This window comes from Cygnus atratus, chromosome 6 (assembly GCF_013377495.2).
Source record: "Cygnus atratus isolate AKBS03 ecotype Queensland, Australia chromosome 6, CAtr_DNAZoo_HiC_assembly, whole genome shotgun sequence".
Classification (NCBI taxonomy): domain Eukaryota; kingdom Metazoa; phylum Chordata; class Aves; order Anseriformes; family Anatidae; genus Cygnus; species Cygnus atratus.
This window is the reverse complement of record NC_066367.1, coordinates 13093032-13115488: the sequence shown is the minus strand read 5'-3', so window position 1 is coordinate 13115488 and position 22457 is coordinate 13093032. Positions and strand designations below refer to the sequence as shown.

The 22457-nt window shown below is 45.3% G+C and overlaps 1 protein-coding gene across 2 annotated transcripts in view; it reads right to left on the bottom strand.

Annotated features, from left to right (window-relative positions):
* Positions 1–543: 543 nt before the first annotated feature.
* Positions 544–22457, bottom strand: part of KLF7 (KLF transcription factor 7) — a 55351-nt gene continuing 33437 nt past the window's right edge. For both annotated transcript variants that reach the window (XM_035568353.2, XM_035568345.2), the window contains exons 3-4: positions 7777–7900; positions 544–918 (exon numbers count right to left, since the gene is read on the bottom strand). In XM_035568353.2, coding sequence (XP_035424246.1) covers positions 867–918; positions 7777–7900 — 176 coding nt within the window. In that variant the 3' untranslated portion in view covers positions 544–866. The remainder of the gene's footprint in view (positions 919–7776; positions 7901–22457) is intronic.

Sequence of the window (22457 nt, the reverse complement as noted above, 5' to 3'; positions counted from 1 at the left end):
TTAGGTGCTGTTTCTCAGGGTTTATCCCTTGGCCACTTAGCCATCATGGCAGCAGCTTCCAGAGTCCCTAGTGCATATGTTGTGCAATAGCCAAAACAAAAATTAAAATAAAAACAACCAACAAAAATATAGTCCTCCGTGAAGTCTACATAAACTCAGGCCAAAGAGAGGATATTTGTGTCACAAGTGTCACTCCACAGTCTACTGCCATTAAGGCCACTGGTATTGACTTAAAAGGATCTCAATAGCTCAGTTCTAGGAAGAAGAACCAAAACCAAGACAGGTCAAAGTGTCTGTGAAAAGTCTGACGCACTGAACATTAGGAATCCTCAGACAAAGAACAAACGAACCAAGAGGTTAATTTTGGCTACCAAACTGGGATTTGGTTTTCTAGGTCATTGTTTTCCCCCCATCTATTTAAAAAGAAAGTTAGTGCTACAAATATGCAACTTCAAGACGACATATTCTCCTATTAAGTTGCATTGAGAAGCAAGTTAAATAAGCCCCTCCTATTGCCGTCCACCTGCAGAGAAGCCTCCTCCATTTTCTTTGATTTCCATTGGCAAAACCAGGAAATAAATCCAAGAGAGACAAAGTACTGTACGCAATTGTTCTTCTCATTGACTTCACCTCTATACCATTTTCTCGCCTGCATCTTCTCCCATCCAGCTGGGGCAAGGCATAAAGAACTGATGTAAGTATTGAAGTATAACTGGGTGCATGACCGTGCAAGCGTGTGGTCTCTGTACAGAGGATTACACGTGATCAAGTTCTCTTCTCCTGCAAGGCAGCATGTTATTACTCGAGTTCCACTTTCATCTCACAACACTTAGCTCAGATGACATCCATAACAAGCTGATGGATATTTAGATGTGTCTCTTCATGTGGAGGGCAAGGTGGTCAGACCTGGAAAAACACCTGCAAAATAAACCAAGTGGGAAATTAAATAAATACAGAATTTGGGAAAACAGGGTTCCTGCTCCTCCCTCTTTATGTACAGGAGGAAATACTTATCCAGGTTTAATGACATTCTTTAGATTATCGATGGATCAACACCAAACCCTGTGCGCTTCACAACTATAACTAACCATTGATGGCCAACTATCCTGGCTTTCAGCAACTAAATAGACTATTGTCCCTTCTCTGTTCCTTTCCCTCCTCCTCTTTCACTGAGTGAAACTTCAGGGAAGGGTGCTCATCCATGCACCTGTAGCTTAAAATCAAATATTCAGTGTATGTGTGTGTATAAAAAAATAAAACAAGTCAGTTTTACTCAAATACTTAGAAATGACAATTTAAAAATAAAAATTAAAAAAAAAAAAAAAAAACAGAAAAATATAGCTTTTTCAAGTGCCCGGTACCAGCAACAAACACCAACATAAGATGCCAGTTTTGAAAGCTAAATTCCCATTTTTAACTACAAATCAGAAGGAAAATAGTTCAATGCTTGGGGGCTGAAAATCCTTCAGGCTACATCTCTCTCATTTTCTCTCCATTGGGAATATCATTGGTAATATGTGGATGCTGATGAATACTATCTCCCTAAATGATGTTGAGAGAAGACAAGGTACTATTATCCCTATCCTGTAAGTGTGAAAAATGAGACACAGAGAAGGCAAGGATATTGTAAATAACACAAGAAGTATGGTAAAACAAACAAACAAACAAAAAAAGGCAAAAAAGCCAGGACTTCCACTTTCAACTTCTGTTCTTCATCCACTAACCCATCTCATCACACAACATAACATTTTGATATTCTAAACATGTAGATGGATACCGATGAGACGGACTTAGAGCATCAACCCTAGAGAACTAGTTGAGTTTTAGGGCTGGTCTAAACATGCAGTTAATTGAAGATAAGGTAGGGCATGAATTTGAAATGAAGCATCATTCTTGATTAACTCCCTCTCCAAAGGCTTATGACTGCCTTCTTTTGAAATTACTTAATCCACTTGGGAAGTGGGTTAAAATATTCAGAATAAAACACTTACTCCCAAAGAAGAGCAGCCCCAAAAAGAGTTAATCAAGAATTACTATTCTAGAACAGTTGTCTTGTAGCAGACTTGCTGCGGGGCACTCATTGCAGCAGGAACAGCAGCCCAAAATCTGTGACTTTACAGCACTAAGATATTGTCGGTAACTAGGGGAATAAATTCTGAGGAGGACAGGTGCTTTTCTTCCCTGTCATTCGATATATACCCCATTTTATCAAAACTGCCAGTAAGCAAGAATATTTATTTAACTTCATACCCAACAGAAATGGGATCAAAGGCACCAATCCATTTCACACCCACTATCAGAGTGTCATTAAAGATATGTATGGCACTAGAGAGTAAACTGCAGGACAAGCAGGCAGTGGTTCTGGCTGCCTACCCCAAAGCCCTGAAATGGAGCCCAGCTGTCAGAGAGGCAGCACTGAGGCACTCTCAAAATTCAGACTTCTACTATGGACTTCGAGTTGAGTACTCAGAAACGGGAGGTTTCCAATTTCTCTGCAAATCTTGGCTTGTCTTCTTTCCACCCTAAACCAAAAGACACTGGCACAATTATTTTTAGTAAGAGGAAAAAACATCTATTATAAATATTATACAAAAACACAAATCCGTGGCTTTTGAATAAAATGTTTTTGTAGGCTCTGAGGGCATCATTAGAAGCTACTTCCAGAACTGATTTGCCTGCAATGTCTTTTCACTGCCCCACAGATCTAGAGTCTGAAAGAGCCACCAATGGTTAGAATATCCAAATGGCTTATTGAGAGAATCTGCATAGCTCATACATAGGCACTGAATCTATTTCTAAAAAAGCAATAGTTGAGTATTTTTTACTTTTCAGAGAGAACATAAAAGAACAAATTCAACTACATAGTCAAAAAAAAAAGGAAAAAACAAAACAAACAACAACAAAAAAACAGAAGTGCCTTCAATCTAAAAGCAAGCACCAAGAGAATACACACCCTAAGCAGAAAAATAATTAAGAAATTGAAGACCTATAGAAATGAAGAGATTTTAAAATAGTTAGGGAATCTTTTCTGTCCCACTGGCAGGCAGCATTCCCCTGTACAGGCAGTCTATCTCTACCTATATACAGAGATGAGTCACCAAGAGGTAAATTTTTAAGACAAGAAAGCCTTGTATGAAGGCAACTTTCACAAGAAAAAATAAACTCTCATCATCTATGGATGAGCATAGTTCTGCTCCAATCAGCTGTTCTCTACTGATTCGTAGCAGCTTACAAAGGGGTTAATACCCTTCTGGAGTGGCAAAAATTAAAAAGACTTCAAAATGGGCTGATGGCTGCATTCCTCCAAGCTCCTGCATGAAGTGCAGTGAGACAGATGAGGAACTGACAATGGAAACTTTGCTTTTAGTGCAGCAGGCTCAGCACAGCTAGAATTTTCTAGCCCAGGGGTGCCAAAATCCACCCTTGGACCAACATCTCTCCCGTCAGTCTCAACTGAGAAAGCAGCACGCTCTGGCTACAGGGGCTGCCAAAACAAAACAACAGCTTGAGTGGCTGCCAAAAAGACATGCACCAGCTGGCACTTTAGTCTAGGACTAGTCATAAGACCACCACCCAAGCACGGCTTTTCCTCTCTGATTGTCTCTATGATAAATGCATCCCAGGAAAAAGTATGCTGAGTCACAACACAGCAAGATCTGTTAAAAATACGAATCCAAAACACTGTTTCACATCAATTACCATAGTATTAGTATCTAGTGTATTTTTCAGCCCTAGAATATTTTTATAGCTAATAAAATGGCACCATTCTTAGCTAATTTATAGCTAATAAAACGGTACAATGCTAATTTTTCACGTCCTCCTGCTGACTGATTTGGTTAGTTGTAGCTATTGGTAAGGCTGGTGGATATGGATGTTTATTTTCAACAGTATAACAGTCCATACCAAATGATACAGCTAAAACATGCTGTCCAAAAAAAAAGGTATTGATCAGTGGGCATATTTTTTCCATTCTGGAACAAGAGCTAAGAGTGAGGGAGGCTCCACAGGATACACTGACAAGATAAACTTCTTTCTCCACAAAATTAAGAAGCAGCAGCTTGCTGGTCCCTAGTCCTGTCTGTGAGGCAAGACTTTGCCCCACATCCCTGGTTCTGCGCCTCTTCCAGTTTTAGAGCAGCACTGCATGTGGTATGTGGGCCATCACAGTCTTCCCCATCATCCCTCCCCTAATCCAGCTCTTCCTAGGAAGGACAGTTTATGCTAGATTAAGACACCCTAATTCTGAAAGTCATACAGTGATGCACAATGCAAAAATTCCCTACTCCCAAGCATGATTCTCTCCCTTCTCTTTTTGCTCTATCTCCTTAGCAACACAGTACTGCTCAGCACTGAAGCCTCCACAGGAGAAAGAGGGAAGGTAAGAGAATACATTGCTCAGCCATCTTTCTTACCAGCTGTGGATTTCCCACTGTGGAATTTGTGCATTTCAGCCAAGCATGCTCTTAACTTGCTGTCAGAGAGGACACCAAGCACATACACTTACACTGGAGTATATACCTCAATAGTCTGGAACTGAGCTGCTATCTCCTAAACATGTATTTATGCAGAACAAGCAAGTGCCACTGCCCTGTCATCTTCTTCCCCCTGGAGTGCTGAGGGCTTGCACCGTGTGAGGAACATAACCTACCTGTGTTCCTGAAGAGCATAACTCCTGGGGAATGCTAATAAACAGCATACCCTGGGTGTCTGGAAGGCACGAGGGACTTGTACGCTGCTTTCTGTACCACTTTAGCAGATTCTCCTTTCTCCCCTGCTGCCACCAAACCACATACCATTTGCTGTACATATGGTGCTACTCAAACCAGTAGTGGTTTGCCAGCTATAACTATGTGATCTGTGGGGTGAATGGCATTCAGGCTGGCATAAGGCTGGGGAAAGCAGCAGAAGAGAATCAAGCCTTCTCATCTCTTATGTTTTAGAATTGTCCTGTACACAGGGGACATGAATACCCCTTTGATGTTGGCCAGGAGGTCCGAGACACAACTGCATCTGAAAACAGACTAAAAAGGAATTGCAGCCACACCATGTGCACAACACTCTCCTTCTTTGCTATATTGATCCCTGCTTTCATGCTCTGATTGCCAAGGTGTGGCCTTCCCTTCTGAACAACAACAAGAGCTGTTCCCTTCTGAACAAAACAATATATTTTGTGCGATGTCAATGTTGTGAAAAGTAAATCCAAAAGGCTCCTTAAAGTTTAGCAAGCCCGGATGTCTGAGGGAGTGACCACAACTCTTGTCAATCATGGTGGGTGCAGGAGAGGGCAGCAGTTCAGATATGGAGCCACTGTTCTCCAGCTGGGAGCCCTGGCTCAGGAAGGAGCATCTTTAGCATTAAATTCTGCCTAAATGGCTAGGGACAGATTTATGCACATTTCAGTACTTGCTTGAAGTGACATCTCCAATAGATAGTAGCAGACAGATGAATGAATGAAAAAAGGAAAAACAGCGGTATGGCAAAGTGGGCCAAAAGAACAGACACTGGCACTCTATAGGCTTGCAACTGATTGGAAAAGTAAACCCAAACCTGACTCCTACTGCCGCACACAGATGGCTTGTGCATGGAGTGCACAAATCCCAGCAGTCTTATTAATATAATTTTTCTTTTATCTACAGATTCAGCTGAAGAGCAGAAGTATTAGATGGTTGCAAAAATATATCTCTTGACTTCAGTAACCGAGTTGGCTGCCAAATTAAAAAAAAATAGGCAAGGATAATATGTAGATGGAGAAGAATGATTGCTTAAAAAAGGACTGAAAGAGACTGAGGAGTTGAAAATACCTATTTTATTTCTTAAACCTCTGCTAAAAATACTGTCTGTCCTGACACAGAAACCCTGCAGTTCTGCACTGCTTGTGTTTGTGTGCTTGTGGGGCTGGGGGTGGTTACTCTGTTCTTCAGAGAAAAAGAGAAAGGCAATGCCTTACATTCGAAACAGAGAACATAAATGTCCTCCTTCACAAATGTGCTTATACAAAAGCAGAACTCCAGAGGTCCCTACTTGGTTTATCCTGTCCCTAACTCTGAGCAAACAAAAGATAATCCAGGGATAAAACAAAAGATAATCCAAGAGGAAGCTCTCTGTGGTGGTGGTGGGGGGGGGGGCAGGAAGAGGGGAGACAAGGGGAGAAGAGTGCTCAAGGAGATGAAGCTCTTGGAAAGACAGGATGTGAAAATGATCGAATTTCCTTCCCATAAAAGTATGGGGTCCCTTGTTTATGTCCCACACATCCTCTCTCCACGCATGTTCTCTGCTGGTCTGGTGTACCCAGAGGCTTCCTAGAGCCTTTATTGTATTACAAAATGTTTTCTTATCAGAGCAGAGAACCTTAGTGCTGCATTAAAAAGATGGGTAATTTTCTTAAGTCTCTTTTAAAATATATATATAAATAAGATTAGCCAGATAACATGTTCAGATGCAAGCATGTTATTTGATTACTCAATACTGGATCCAGGTTTTACCCAGGGCACTGCCAGTCTCCAGCTGGGGGGGTACGAGGGGGAGAAGTGCTCATTGTTTGATCCTGTCAGTGCTGTCAAGAGTCATTACAGGGGTAATTGCTTTTGCTCCACCCTAATTTCTTATCATTTGGGACTGGGGATGGGGAGGAGGTTTTTCTTTTGGTTTTGCCTCTGAATTCAAAGAACCCAGCTTTCAAAAGAACCAGCACCAAGCAAGGACAACCAGAATTTTCAGACGATGTCATCATTCATTCAGCAGCTAAAGCGGCGAGGACTGCAAAAAGGTTGGCAGTGAGCAGCAGCTCCCATTGCTCTCACTGGGAGCTGCTGGGTGCCCAGCTCCCCCAGCAAAATGTTTCTGAGTGCCTGGAGGATGGCTGCATGACAGGCTCTTCAGGAAGCCTGGCTCTAGGCACCTACCAGGCTTTTAAATCTGTGCCCACACAAAATGAAGGGGCAGAGTATTTCCCACATCAAATAGACACCAAGGGTAAGATTTAGAACTGGAGGAAAAGATTCACTCATTAGCAGGAATTCGCAGCAATCACTGATCCTACTCAAAACAATCCCATGAATGTGAATTGTCAGACGTGCCTAAAATACTCCTGTGCTTTCAAAAACGAAGCACTTTGCTGTCTTCTTTTGACTCTCAGTTTCACCCAGGGAAGCACTGAGCCCTCGACTCAGTGGAAGGAGAAGACGATGTAGTAACTTTGTACAGAAATTAAATGCTCTTTTCCCAGACTGTTCTGTAGATTTTGGGCACCTGTGACACAACAGCCACACACAGACCCCATCTGCCCTCTCATACACCCATGTATTCGTGAGGCCCGTCAGCTTCTGCGGACCACCCTGCTGAAACGCAAGCAGCCAGCAGTGGTGCTTGGGGTAGCCCATGAAGCAGGGCAGGTGGAGAGGGAGCTCTGCCTTTCAGAGGACACCAGGTTCATAAGACCAGGAGACAGAAAGCTGTGAAGATATTTTGCTGGCAGGTCCATCAGTGAAGTGGTCTGGGACCCTCTGGACATCCTCTCTGCTTACAGAGTATTAAAAAGCTGTCCTATGGATTGAATCCTGTGCCTACAACAGACACTGGCACGTTTCAGTCAGACCTTTACCCAGTCCCACATCTTTCTTTGTGCCCTCCGTGGCTCAGGGACTCAGGCAGTGGGCCGCGAGGCCAGGAGAGGCCTCTCTGCTGGGAGCCAGGCCTCTGCTCTCAGGGAGCTGGCAGCTCCGTGCCGCTCACAATAGCCACATTTTGCTCAAACACCGCGTGAGGAGGCAGCATTACCTGTCACAATGGTTGCATTTAAAGGGCTTTGCACCCGTGTGCTTTCTGTAATGCCTCGTGAGCTCGTCGCTCCGTGCAAAACGCCACTCGCACCCTTCCCACGAGCACTTGTAAGGCTTCTCACCTGCAGAGGGGAGGAGAGAAGAGTCAGTGCGGCAGCAGCATTACCGAGCACTCAACTTGGAAGTCCTGTGTCCGCCCCCCTCGCCCCTTTCCCACTTGGGTAGTTTAACCCACATCGAGTCATTCATGGCCAGAGCACGATGGGCAGGCTAACCCACATTGAGTCACACGATTCATGGCCAGAACACGATGCAAACCACTTAGGTCTTACGATGCATTGTACTGGGGATGGATCCAGCTCCAACATTACAGCTGTTAAAACATCCAGCTTCCCATTTTTAACAAAACCCGTCAACTGCTCTTCAAACAAACCCTCAGGATGTCCCCAGACCTCGCCCCCTGTGCTGCTGGGGCCTGATTTTCAGTCATCCTTTCAGCTTGCTCTGTGCTTGCAGGCTGAATTACTGTGGTAGCTGAGTGGCTGTACCCATGCTAAAACCCCGCAGGTGGGAGCCGGTCATACCGCCACCTGGGCACCCCCAGCAGCAACCACCTCTGGACAGGGAGTGCAAGAGGAGAAACGTTTTCTTCTTTAAATGAGCTGGTCCTTCAGTCTTTTTGCACTACACCTGTATCAGCTCTTATACTACCCCCAAAATATTAACCGTACCACTGAAGCAATGAAGTGGTACGTCAGGAGAGTCTGGTCTTCTGTGTTCACATTTACCTATCTTCTAACACAGACCAGCCTCTGTGGATCCATGGTGTAACATCCATGAGTCCTTCACACCTCCTGATGGAGACTTCCAAGGTCTCATGCTTCCCCTCTTCTTATTCAGTGCCCATGTATTCATGCACATGCAAGTTTATCATCTCCCCCCAGAACAAATGCTACAGTGCTTCTCCTCCTGTATAAACTCAAAGTCACTGCTGCCCACACTGTCAGCACAGTGTGGATGCATTAGAAGAGGAGGGAGTTGAGATAAAATGCTGACAAGAAATCACTTTCACTACTAAGCTACTAAGCCAGCAATTATAAACAGAGAAGGGACTTATTTATTTGTTCTTAAAATTGCTAAGAAGGCAGTCTTTAAAAAAAAATGCCACTGACCAAACTGAAGTTGCAATACTTATGACCTCTCTACTTGGCCACAGCAGATAAATTTCTCAGTGCAGAGAGGCAGATTTCTATATTTAGCGTGTCTATTCAGCAGGTAAAGGAGTGAGATCTGATTATGGGAGCCCTATGTATTTCAAAGTGACAAATTGGAGAGGCCAAAAGAGCAAGAAAAGTGAAGAGGGCAGGATAATTGCATCAAAATACATTTTAAAAAGCTGTTTTGTGGTGAGTGAGTTTCCACAAACTTCTCATTGCACAGGCAGCTCTGCTGCACTGTGGTCCCCTGCCCCAGCAGGCTGATGTGTTTGTTAACTGGAGTCGAGCCATTTTACCAGATTCTGAGAAGTTTGTTCAGCACAGTAACTCAATTAAAGGATTTATTTGGGTGAAGAGGGGGCAGCAGCAGGCAAGACTTCACCAAAATACTGAATCATGCCCTCAGTCCCCAAAACCAGAAAGGCCAGCCTGGATGTCTCTACTGTGTGCCACAATCCACCATGGGGACGTGCCCAACAAGACAATGGGCTGAGCCAATAATAACCCTGTCCCACTTAGACTGTGCCTGTCTGGTCAGCTCTGCAGGCTTCCATATTTTTATTAAAAAAAAAAAAAAAACTTTTTTCACAGAGGGAAAAAAAAGGGGGAAGACAATTCTTGTTAGTGAGCCAAGTGCTGGTGTCTTGTTTCTGCGCTGGTTACTCAGCTGTAATTCAAACACTGCTACCAGTGCTGTCGCAGATGCCAGAACTGCAGTTGCTTCAGCACTGTCCCCTTGACAGCCCGCGACATCCTACCTGGCACATTGCATTCGATCTCCCCTTGTCAGAGGAAAAGGATTTCCCCAGCCCTGGTCATGTCTCTGATGGTGCAGCGGTTCCATGTGAACGGTTTCTGCATTATTTTTAAAAGCTGTCAATAAATGAGCCTCGGTAATAATCCAGCTTCCTTGGTTCTCTGACGCTCTCTAGTGCCTACCTTAGAGCGGAGACAGCAAGGCAGACAAACCGTGTTGTAGTGCATTTACTACACACGCTGTAAAGAGAAGGCAAAGGATGAATGCTCAGCCAGATCTGGCAGGTACAGCCAGCCTGAACAATACAGCCGCCTACGGAGCAGAAGGGTGAAGGAAAAACATCATGGGCTTTCTATGAAACAAGGGCTATTACGACTGAAGCTGTGTTTGGCTTGTTAACATTTGTCAAGAGCTTTGAAAATGTACAGTGCTATATATAGGTTACGAGAGACAGAAATGCCAAGTGTGATTACTGGTAAATCCACGGGATGCCACATATCTCCATTATTTGCTCCAGGGTCTCCTCTCTCAAGTGTTCCTGATTTGGCCTTGCGCTGCCCTGAGCTGAGTTTTGTTTTTGGATGCTTTTCCTCTGTAAGTGAAGCCCCGTTCCACGACATGTCAGAAGTACCTCTTTGTGCTCCCAGGCAGCACGCTGCCGTGCAGAGCTCTGCATGGCACGGCATAAAGGTGAAGGAGCACGGTGACCTTTAAAGCCATGTCAGACAGGCTCCTTGACCCAGAGACCTCAGAAAGGTTAGATACCCTACCCTCCTGCAGCCACTCAAAAACACGAGAGGGCACAAAGTGAAAGACCTCTGTGTCTCTGTACGTGAGGATGAAGAAAAAACTGCTTCCTAATGGCTGCTCTCGTCTCACCCGCAGATGAAATGAAAGCTCTCTTGCCAAGGTGTGTGTCAGGAGGAAGCGTGGGAATGGAAAAGGGGGAGAAGCCCCTCCTACCTCACTACTGGCAATGGCAGGCAGAAGAAATGGGAAGGATCATTTCCATGTGCCAGGCTGCTCTTCTGTTGTTGTAGAGGATTAGCGAGAATAAAAGGGTAGATGGCGAAATCCTCCTCTGCTGAAGGCAATGGCAAAACTCCCACTCTCTTCTACTGGGCCAGGATCTCCCCCTTTCTAACAAATTAATTGTGAGCTTCAAAATCCAATTAAAAATGGGAACATCACAGAGCTGTGCCATACTGACTTTTTCCAGGCTCTAATTCCTCAAAATTAAAAACCGCACTTAAACCTCGTGCCTGCGAGCCACTCCCAGGAAGGAGGCTCTAATCTTTAAGTCACCTTTACCCAACACAAGGGGCTGTGCAGTGCTTATATAAATCCATAAACCCACATTTTTCCTTGTGCACTCCATGGAGGAGCCAGCGCACATCTAAAAAGAAGCTGATACCCAGATGTGCAGCTGTTAAAGGCTCTGCTGCTGCAGTTCAGGAGGTGCTCCACACCACGGGGCCAGCTTAGCCTCCATGCACCCACCGGCACGCCTGGGCAGGGCAGGGAGCCAGCGACATGGGCACACTTTGAAGCATCGGATTATGCAGTTTTCTGAGACAAGCACGAGTGTTCCCACAACGTACCACTTGTTTACAGAAAAATCCTAGAAGTGCCCCAGAGCAGTGGTGAGGTGGAGGGCACCGTGTAGTGATTTCAAACCTGCTGACCACACTGGTTTCTCGAGGCAGCATCACATTGGCGAGCAGTGCAGAGCCAAAAAGGCAAGCTACAGAGGGAAACCATGGTCAAGCTTCCCAGCACACCTGCTGCACGTGCTTCAGGGGTGTTATTTCTGGCTGTGAATGGGGGTAACCTGGAGAGCGACCCCAGAAGTGGACTTCTGAACTACAGAAAATGTTCACATGGACACATCCTTAGTTGCATGCTGAGGGTGCCTTAGGAGCAGCCCACAGATGCTGTGAGTGCACAGACCACTATGCTGAAAGCTACTGATCAGTCCCTAGCCCGTTTTTATCTTTTCATGCTACCAGAGCATATTTCCGTACCCTGAGACTGGGCTGTTTGGGGAAGAAGCTCTCTGTTCCGCTTCTATTCCTGGCATCTCACTCAACTTAGCTCTCCTTCTAAAAACTCCCCCCAAAGTACACTTCAGTAACAGGCTGGCCCTCCATCCCTCTTCATTTCATCCACCCTTGTCTAGTCTCGTAACTGGAGGACAAAGAATTTTGCAAATTTTGGGGAAACATACAATGATGAAGCTAAAATCTATGACAATCGTAGCAAAAATCCACAAGACTTTGGTAACCCTGAAATCAGGTCACTGTACTTTTGGTGACTAAGACAAATGCAAGACTACATATTAAGCACCCAGTTATAAAAAAAACACCAGTGATGCCACTTCACTGGTCTTTTGGACTTGTCAGGTCGTTTTCCAGCCTCAGATACACTTGGTGAGCTTCATCTCATGCAACTTTACATACCGAAAAACATCATCGGAAATAATCACCTGCTGCTCCTTTTGACGTTAATGAAGAGACAAAGGCGTGTGTGGAGTGGGACACATTGACCCCTGTCAGACCGAAGCTGGAGGTGAATTTCTCTCCTTTGGTTGTACAGGGGAGCAGCTCCATCAGAGGCTGCTGTATCTTTGCTCTCCAAGCACAAAATGGAGACCATCAGGTCTTCTCTCCCATATGCATACATTGCAAACCATATACAAGCCTCAGCAATACAGAGTCTCTCACCAAACAGCACAAAACACTGAGACCCCTTGTCCTTGCCACCTAGATCCCCCAGAACCATCTAGGTGCAGGGAGTATTTCTTTCGTACAAGGAGTAAGAAGAGTCTGCTCACTGCAGACATCTCAGAGTGGCAGTTTCAACAGCGACCGGTTAGTAGAAATATTATGGTTATGGGAGACATAGGAACATAAACAGGATCAGCTGCGGACATTGTCATGACCAGAAAATTACAGCACAAAAGGAGGAAGCCAGGGATATTATACATCTTACATTTTACAGCATTTATTGCCAACCCTAGGGGTTTAAAAAGTCTATGAGTCCAGTCTCCCACAAAAATAATGAGATTTTCAAGATGAAGACAGTAAGACAGAGAGATCATTTGCCTTCTGGTTTGGAGATAACCTAGGGTCATGATTTTAAACTTCTCTTTGCAGCCCTGAAGACTAGAAACATTTGTTATTAAAAACAAACACACACACATACACACACACAAACAGAGAAAGGAGTTTGTTCCCTACTCCCTGGATTTTGGGGGGGGTGACTTTAGAAGAAAACCCTACAGATTTTGGGATGTGCATGATAAGATCAAGCAATACTGCAGGGTGAAACCCTGGTTTCATCAGTCACTGGAGAAATGCCTATTAAGGCTTGAGTTTCACCCTGTATCTTTACAGAATTAAAAGTAAACAAACATATTAAGATTATCCTGTGTATCTGTTTCCTTCTGCCTCCCCATGCACCCCAATTTAAACACCACAGCACAAATACATGCTGATTACAGTATGCTTAGTAAAATAAGCAAGCAGTTTAAGCCCCGTGGTCCTGCAATAACTTCAGTAAGACAGATCAACAGTGGAGAATCCCCGTCAAAACCCTTGCTGGTATACCTTACTGCTAAAACACGGTACAGTTAAGAGCCTCCTTTTGTCAGTATGCCTGAGTTAGCCAAAAAGGCTTAAAGAAACTGAGGAATAAAACAAATCCTGTCTGCATGCACATTTTGAAGGCCAGTCAAATAAGATGTTTGTTATGCTATGCTTTAACAGCTCCTTAATATGTTATGTAAGTACATAAAAATAGCATGTGAAAGTCTTTAAAAAAACAGGAACACCCCCTGAAAAATTGCCATGTGTTCTAACCCACAGTGAATTATTTACATGTAGTTTCAAGATCCCCAAAAAAAAGTTTTATGAAAGAAACACAAAGCATCTCCTCCATTTTTAAAATCCATGATTAAAATACTACTCAGAATGAAACTAGTTCTAAAAGCCTCAATGTCTAAAAATATGTCCTGAAAGACAGCTTTAGCTACGCTTGCTCTGAGACTGGCGTTCTTGGAGAACCAGACAAACTGCAAATTACAACTGAAAAAGGAATTAAATGCAAGATTTCTCGCCTGGATTTCTCCCATAAGGATGCTCCGGGGGCCTGAGTTGTGCAAAGAAAATGTGTGAAGAACCCCGTAGTCCCACTGGCTTTTTCAGAGAGTGTTTTAATAACTTTCCTCGCCACCCTTTCTGAGAAATCCTTCTGGGACCTACTGTTCCGGGGCTGGTGGCTGGGAACGTGCCGTCGTGCCGAGCAGCGGTGTCAGTGCTGGGACGGTGCCACGCAGAAGGACGCTGCAGAGATGCCGGCAGCTGGTGGGTTTTCGGTGAGAAGCAGCCCCCCAGCTTGCCTTGCAGAGAAATGCCAGGCAGGCGTTTGTATTTGCTTTGCAGTTTATTACAAAAGTCTGCCACGGCACAATGGGAAGCCTAATGTGGAACATCACATTAACAATATTTTATATTTATGTAGCACTCTTCATCTCTAAGGGTCCCTGAGAGCTTTACAAGCTACATACGTGGCATACCAATGAAGCCGAGCCATAATTCTTCTAATTAGCTGAATATCAGCACACATCACATGGCACAACAGAAAATGTTACTGGCCACTCCTCTCTTCATATGGAAAGTGCTACGTGATATTTAACAGCAGCACGTTGCAGAAGGAAATTCAGTTTTAAGGACTCTGGAAAAAATGCAATCTCCTAACCAAATAGGTCTCCTTTACGGCTGTGTCTGTCCCCCCATGTCGCATACGCACACTCCCCCAAATAGGAGACACAGAGGAGGAGCCCTGCTTGTTGAATGGCCCCACTTCCATACTAAATTCAGCAAGTTACCATTGGATGCATGGCTCAGACAGCTGCTTTGCTGGTGTGGTTACAGAAAAGCTGGAGAGCTGCTGCAGTTCAGTGCACAACAACATCACCCTCCTTTTAATGTCACTAAGTTCATTTCTTTAGCAAAAAGGAAGAGCAGGCTATTTAATACACACATCCTCTGGAAGTCAATGCCACCATCTAAGTGTATGTGCATGCAACCCATCAACCAGTAAAACTAATTATAAAAATCAATTTCAGATACTTTTCGGAGCCTTTCATTCCTCAATATACTCCTAATTGATTTTTGTTGGAGAAATAGAAAGGGTAATTATTATTTTTATTATTACAAAGGAAGGCAAGGGGGGCCGTGGTCAATGTCTTAAGTGGCTCACCAATGCTTTCTCCTCCAAAAGAGAAAAAAGGAAAAACAGCATTTTATTCACAGTTTTGCCACCTGCTGGAAAGATGGAAAAGCCTTTGAAAGTGTGACAAAGCACAATAGAAAAGCTGGCAGTAGACAGTACAGGGCAGAAGAGGAATGTGACAGGATTGTGAAAAACACAATGTGAGAAGGTTGTACCTATTTATAGACAGGCAGGGATGATCAAGTGTAAAAGCAGTACATTGCCGTGAACGATGTACAGCTCCTTTCATCCAAAAAGGTCAGAAGTGCCCTTATAGAGAGATGGCTCTAATCGTGTCTGTATCAGAGATGGGTGAAAAGAGGTTAAGAACCAGACCCACTGTCCAATCAGTCTTTCCACCAGCTTCAAAGCTCCGGACTAGTCCCTAGGGGCCTTGCCAAAGCTTGTCTACCAAGCCGGCAGCAGTCTTCTGCAGGCAGTCATTCAGGACACAAAAACAAATGAATTTTTGCAGCCTTATTTCTTGCTCACACACACAAGCACCTAACGCACACACACAAAAGCCCGCTTGCCTAGCTGAAATGCAGAGCAAAGCGAAGCATGCGGCAACGCTCCAAGAAATGGAAATATTCCTTTTTGTACTCTCCTTGAGCACCAGCCGGGGCGCACAGCCCACCCTTGTGCCCCCTGAATTGCCGGCGCGCCCTCGCCCAGCCCGGCCCGGGGGACGGCAGCAGGGCAGCAGGACGGGGCGGGCAGCCGGCAGCATCCCCGGCAGCAAGGCTACCCAATTAAGCCTCCGGAACGAGTGAGCGAGAGGGGAAAGAAAATTAAAATTAAAAAAAAAAAAAAAAGGGAAGAAAGAAAGGAAAGGCTGGAGTTGCTTGGCAACGCGAGGGCAGGAACAGCTGTGCAGCAGGTCGGGCTGGTACCCAGGCGCCGGGCTGGCCCATCAGCATCCTGCACGCCCCACATTTCGTGCCGGGGTCTCCTAGTAACAGCCGGTGCACGCCGGGCTGCTGCGCATCCCCTCCTTGCCTCCTGCTTCTCCCCGGCAGGCACGGCATCGCTGTTTGCCCTAATTACACATTCTCCGCTGCTTCAAGCTGCCATTACTTTGGTCCCCAGAGGAGTAGCAAGAACTTTAAAAAAAATCTCCTCTAATAAGGGTTTTTAGTTTCGAATGCAGCAGAGCTCTGCGAGCTCGAAGATGCAAGGCAAGGCAGCAGCAGCAGAAGCAGCAGATGAAAAGAAAGAAAAATTCAGCGGTTCACCGGGTCAGATTTTTCCAGGACCCTGCAATAGATCTTTTCCCTTTGTTTTTTTGTAAATTATACCAGAGGGTGAGCAGCGATGAGAGCCCTTTATGGGCCCTGGCGCCTATTTATATAATCCAGAGCAGTGTAGTAAAGGTCTGCTCTTCGGACACTTGCATTTTAGGCCAAGAGTTTCTGAGAAATTTCATGCAAAAAGCAAAGGTAACATCCCAGGCAGAATATGAAAAATATTTATCAGTGACCAGAATTGACAAAAAGCAAGTGAAGAGGAAGAGACACTCCCTGTCCCAAATGCTAACATTTTAAGTTATTTTTGTTCCATATTTTTGCTAACGAACGTGGCTTTTCATTTACTCAGACTATTGCAGTGCTGATGGTTCTTGCTATTTATGTCTCTTCCTTTTCTCCCCTTTGCCATTGAAAAATCAGGGATGCAGACTGGCAGAGACAGCACGGGAATAAAACACAAGGGGAAAATAAAACATATCCCTTTCTGTTTCCTGGTTTTGTCAAGAACAAAAAGAAGAAAGGAACAAGACCCGGGATGCTTTCATTCATTCAGGTACTATATTTGATTTGGGAGGGTGGGAAGCCGTGTGTTTGGCTTTATAAAACACACCCTGTGCCAGGGCCGGGCTGCGCAGTGCGGCCAGGCGGGCGATGCTTCGGCAGGAGACAACGTCCCTCCTGCCGCTGCCTTCCTCGGGGGCTCGGCGCAGCTCCCAGTGGTGGAGGCAGCAGGAGCTGCTCGCTGCTTCGTGGAGCACGTCACGGTCAAAAGGTCTCAGCAACGCTGCCAGGCAAACCAAGGGGCCCGGTCTCCAGAGCACAAGGCAGCCAGTAAAGGTGATGAACTCTGCCAGCTAGGAAGTTTACTCATCTGCATTTTGGGAAAGTTTGCACTGCTGATCACCTTCCCAGAGCTAGGACTCCAGAAGCTCTAAGCTCTAGGGGAGACAGAAGCACCTAGCTGGAAATCCACCAGGTCATCCATGCTGCCGGATGAGTGTAAACGAGGAATGACGCAAGTGTGCTACAAAACCCCATTGCTGGGTGGCGCTGCATCTTCAGAGGGAAAATCTTAGAGAATAAAGACACCCTCTGTATGAAATATGTTCCCTAATACACGTCCAAAGTCAAACAAAGCCCAGGAAACCACCTGGAGAAACCACCACTGGGATTCTCTGGGTTTCACAAAGAATTAACAATAAAATTGCATCACGTGTACCACACTCATACAAAAGTCATTTCACTGACAGATCAGAGCTTAGTCCATTCCAGTTAATTTTCACCCAGATATTCACAGATAAAGGTCTTCTACTCAAAGGCTATTTTCCATTACAGAGGCCAAGTTTTTAGCTCAACTTGTTACACTGAGAAAAGCTCTCTTCTCCCTGCCCATCCCCACCACACATGCCACATTCTCCTAAAAAACAAGTATTTTTCCTCCAACTTCTAAAATAACAAACAGCAGCCACGCTGGAAGAATACCAAATGTGGAAAAATTCAGCTTCAGGGAAAAGCTTAGCAGAGTTACATGTGACCAACAAGAAGATGCCCAAATGGAAGTTCATGCAAAATTAACCGTAACAGGTTCCATGCACTTATATATCGAACAAAAGTGTATGCAGATAAGCATGCCTGTATTTTTATGGCATTCATTTCCAAGAACTAATACATGCTTCTAGTGTACTAATGATCACTTATAGTCATCATAAAAAACTAGAATGACATTGCAAAATTGTCCAACTAATCTATTAAGTTCCCTCTGTCGGTGATAAGAGTCCAGAGGAATCGGAGCAAGGAAAAAGTCCCCACTAAACTCCGAATGTGCACAGTTAAGCAACGGGGACACCTTTCTCTCAGAACTCAGCTGGTGATCCGCTTTCATCTGGAAGCACAGGCTCGTCACTGTTAGCTTAGCTAGCACGCCTGTAAATGTTTTTCCAGCTTTCAGTTCTTCAAGCCCCCGTTTTCGGTCCCAGGTTTCAAAGGCCAGGCACCCCCAGGAGCACATCTGCCCAAGGCAGCACGTGTGTCTATCTCCAGATGGGGCTGCTAGGGCTGAGAACTGGCCCGCACATTTTTTAAAGGCTTCCAGTTCTTATTAAGCCTTCTATCACGTATAAAGCTAGCCAACAGAAAGATTTGGGGTCTCCAGTGAAACAAAGGTTCTGGGCACTCCCAGAGACTGTGGATAAGGAGGGTCCCATGCAGTATTTTGTCCTCCCCTTTCTAACAGGGCTGCACCAGTCTTTAAAACTCCCCTCACTTGAAGTCCTTGTTTCATGTTCATTTCACTCTACAGCAGTACACTACAATTTACTGCTTGACATTTGGTAACCAACTGGCTTTTGGCAGCGGTGTTAGACAAAAAGTTTTCTGAAGACACAAATAGAGTTTTTCCCTGAACTCCAGCAAAACAGAAACAGACAGTTTGACACATGAAATCCACCCTACAGTCTCGGCATCAGATGCTTGCTCTTTATCTACCTTGAAATTCATTTTTTTCAGACACTAATTCCTAGTGTTAGTGAAGGTCTGTGCTATACCAAGGGCACCATCTACTCCGCGGTGGCCACGGTGTTACCTGGCACTGGACCTCTCTTGGCAGAAGCACGGACACCCCCACTGCGTTTAGGTCAGCTGAGACAAAGCCTTGCAGCTCAGCTGCTCCTGCGTGCAAAGCTGCTGCTGCCGGTGTGGGGGTATGTGGGATGTGAAAGGCAGGCTCTGCGCTGGGACCAAGCCCCTTGCCCCACACACTTTCCACCCAGGCTCCTGGGCACTTGCCCAGATGTAACCTGGACTCAGACACCCCCACTGCGCTTAGAGGACTGACCTAGAGCCTGCTTTTAAGACATGTGGCAGCACACTTGGCTTTTCCTGCCCAGTGCTTCAGCTCTCCCAGGCTGCTCAGGCCCTTCTCTTCCAGCAAGCCCACCTCAGCCTAAGATGGCACCTCCACCCACACATCTCTGGTTCAGGCCTGGCGTGACTCCAAATATTTCACAAGTGCTGGTGTTTTTCTTTTTCTTTTGTTCAAAGCAAAGTTTCTCATCCTTAACCTGCCATTTGTATCCAGTGCGGGACACCAGCAACACGAAGGGACCCTGGCAGAAAGCAACTGAGGGTTTTTAGTTTGAGGTCTTACTCTGTGAGCCATATCCTTCACCCCTTTTGCTGGGTGCCTCCGAGGGGCTCAGGGATGGATGTAAAGAAAACGCAGGATGACAAACTAGAGGGGGCTTCTCTGTGCCTTACTGAGGCGGCATGCCCCAACACTTGGAGGTGCCTGCACTCTCCCTTCTGCAGCTGCCAGCAGGCAGCAAACAGCACTTTCTAGGTCTCCCTTGTGCCAAAAATCATCTCACGTGGCACATAAACAACCAACCAAACAATACCTATTTACATTTCCAAACGCAAACAGTAAGACTGTCTCCCTACCTGTGTTACTGAATTGCAAACGATGGAGCAGAAACAGAGGACTGAGAATGCAGGTACCGGCAACCAAGCAATGGCTGAGCCCGGGCGTTTCAAATGGCGAGGGCTGCTTTTGGCAGAGCCCATCCTTCCTCTGTCTGCGGCGTTCACAAAGCTTGTTTCCTCAGCCTAAGCTCTCACTGTAGTAGTGACGTGAGGCTCTGGCCCTCCGCACTGAAATCACAAGACTCCTCTCCCAACTTGCCAAGTGGTTAAATGGCTTCAAAAAGAGAAAGTTTTTGAAGAGCTTGTGATCAGGTTGGGCTTATTTCAACGAGCTTTGATTAAAAACAAAAACAAAAACTAAGAAAACACATCTTTCCAATTTGGCAGTGCAACTGAAAACAAATCCAGCCATGAACGAAGGTCTTCCTCACACCCCCTCTCCTTCCCCAACTCCCTTCTCTCATTTCCAGCAGCTAACTCACCTGCTGCTCCAGCTGCTGCCAGGGGAGCGTTAGCATCCTCTCCGTCCCTCTGTGTCCCCTTGCTGGTCTCAGCCCTGCACGCAGAGCTGGGGACTTGTTCCAAGGCTGTGGATCTCTCTCTTTGTACAACAACAAAAAAATCCTGGGCCTTGGCTTTCATTCCTCCCATTGTAGCTATACTGTTCTCCCAAATGCTTTTCCCTAACTCATTATTCAGAATCTTACAGAACTGGTGCTTTGCTTGGCTGTTTGTATTTTCTTTCTCATCTTTGGCTTTGTGTTCACTGGTGGCACCACACTAACACAGCACTGCAGCTTCCCATTCACGGGTTATCACTGGCACAGACAGATTTTATTTTCTCTATTATTCCTTTACTTCAAATTAATCTTCTTCTTTTTTCATCTAGCCTTCCCAGCTCAATTTGCGCTTTTCCAATCATTTCCAGATTCTGGGCATTTCCTCTTCTAGCCCCAGCAGTTTTGGAAGACTCTTCTCTGTCAGTTTAAATCCCACCTCAAAAACCTTCCTGTTCTTTAATGCTCTTCTAATACTCTTGTGTACGTCTTGCTTTTTTCTTCCAAACGTAGTAATTTGTTTTCCTGCAGGGTGGATTTATTTGTTCTTGTTACTCTCACCCAGCACTTTGGATCAAAGAACTATGTAATTTACAATAAGATATCATGACAATGTGAAACAAACTCCACTTAAATAAATGCTATCTTCAGACAATATGTAGACTCGTACTATCTATTTACATGGGCATCTCCCACTTGTTTTAGGGTTTAGAAACCTAATTAAAGATGTGAGGTGCCCAATTGCTTTTTTTTTTAAGAATTGATCTTAGGTTGTATCAGATCCTGGTTTTAGATGTACAAAGAAAAAAAAATAATCAAAACCTTCTGACACTCACAAAATGCAAACCCCAGTGAAACACTCTATGGCTTATTTTTTTAATCATTATTGCAATCTTCAGGATTTCCCAGTTAGTTTATTTGTGATGCTTTATCTCTGGCCATGAAGCACCCATGCCACCTCATGCCTTCCCCTGTACATTACTGCAAGGAAAGCTGATGTGAGTTGTTTCATCAGGAGATAGAAATCTTCTCCATGGGTCTTTGATCCATGGGACACAATGACTTCCCCATGACTAATCTTTCCAAAGGTCGCAGGCCAGCTCCCCCTTAGACGTATTTGCATCCCGACACTCGCCAGCAATATCCTGTTTTCTAATTTAGGAAGTACCGATGACTATACATTTTCTTTGGCCCATTCTAATTCCTTTCCTCTCCACTCTCCTCTACATTGGCAATTCATCTCCACACGTGTGAAGGCTGGACTAAAATTTCTATTTCTCAAAAGAGACATTGTTGTTTGCACTGATGTCTGCTCCATGAATAAGTGTGAGAGAATGTATTAGGGCTGGATTACAGCACCAGTCTTGGTGGTTCCTTTGTTAATTTTTTTTACCTCACCCCCATGTTGGCAGCACAGCCTTTCCAATCCTACAGCTCACCTTTTCCTCCTGTTTACACGCACAGCTGCTATTTCTCCCGAACGGCTTCTTTGCTGCCTTCTGACAGACATATAGTTCCACCACTGCTCTGAGCTCCTTTATGTACCCTTCTCTTTAGATGCCCCAGCTTGCTTCGAATCCAATCAAATATTTTCATTTCCCTTTCAACCCAGACAATGTTTTTCCCTTCCAGATTAAATTCTCTCCCACACAGATAATAGTTTTTCCCTCTCCAAAGGTCGTCCAGAAGGTGGTTTCATAACCAGTTCAACCATTGATGGGCCTTCCAGAACTGTCCTAATTCTCTAATGGAGGAGACGCGAGAGAATAACAAGGGAAGCTTGCACAGCACCATGCACAGTGTGGGGTCTGACTGTCCCTGGGCTCCCCAGCGAAGTAAAGCCCCAGGAGAAGCCAGGTTCCAACCCAGCAAGCTGCTATCAGTCTGTATTGCCTCCAGCCCAGTCTGGCTCATCACGCTGCGAGGAAGGCCAGCCAGCGTCTGTCTGGTCAGCGTTACATACGGACGAAAGGAATGCAACCTCCTTCCGCTGCCTTCCACCCCCCGGCTCCCCAGCCCATGACTTTCTTGTCTTCCTGCAGAGCAGTAAATCCCTTTGATCCAGCGAGTGGACTTTGCACATGGAAGTTGGGTGACCGGCCCGCATCTGTCTCTGGCCGGCGAGCCCCACACTGAGAGCTCTTTGTCTGCCAGGGCACTCCCACCCCTTTGCACAGGGCCCACTCTGGCAGACTGCTCTTGCATGA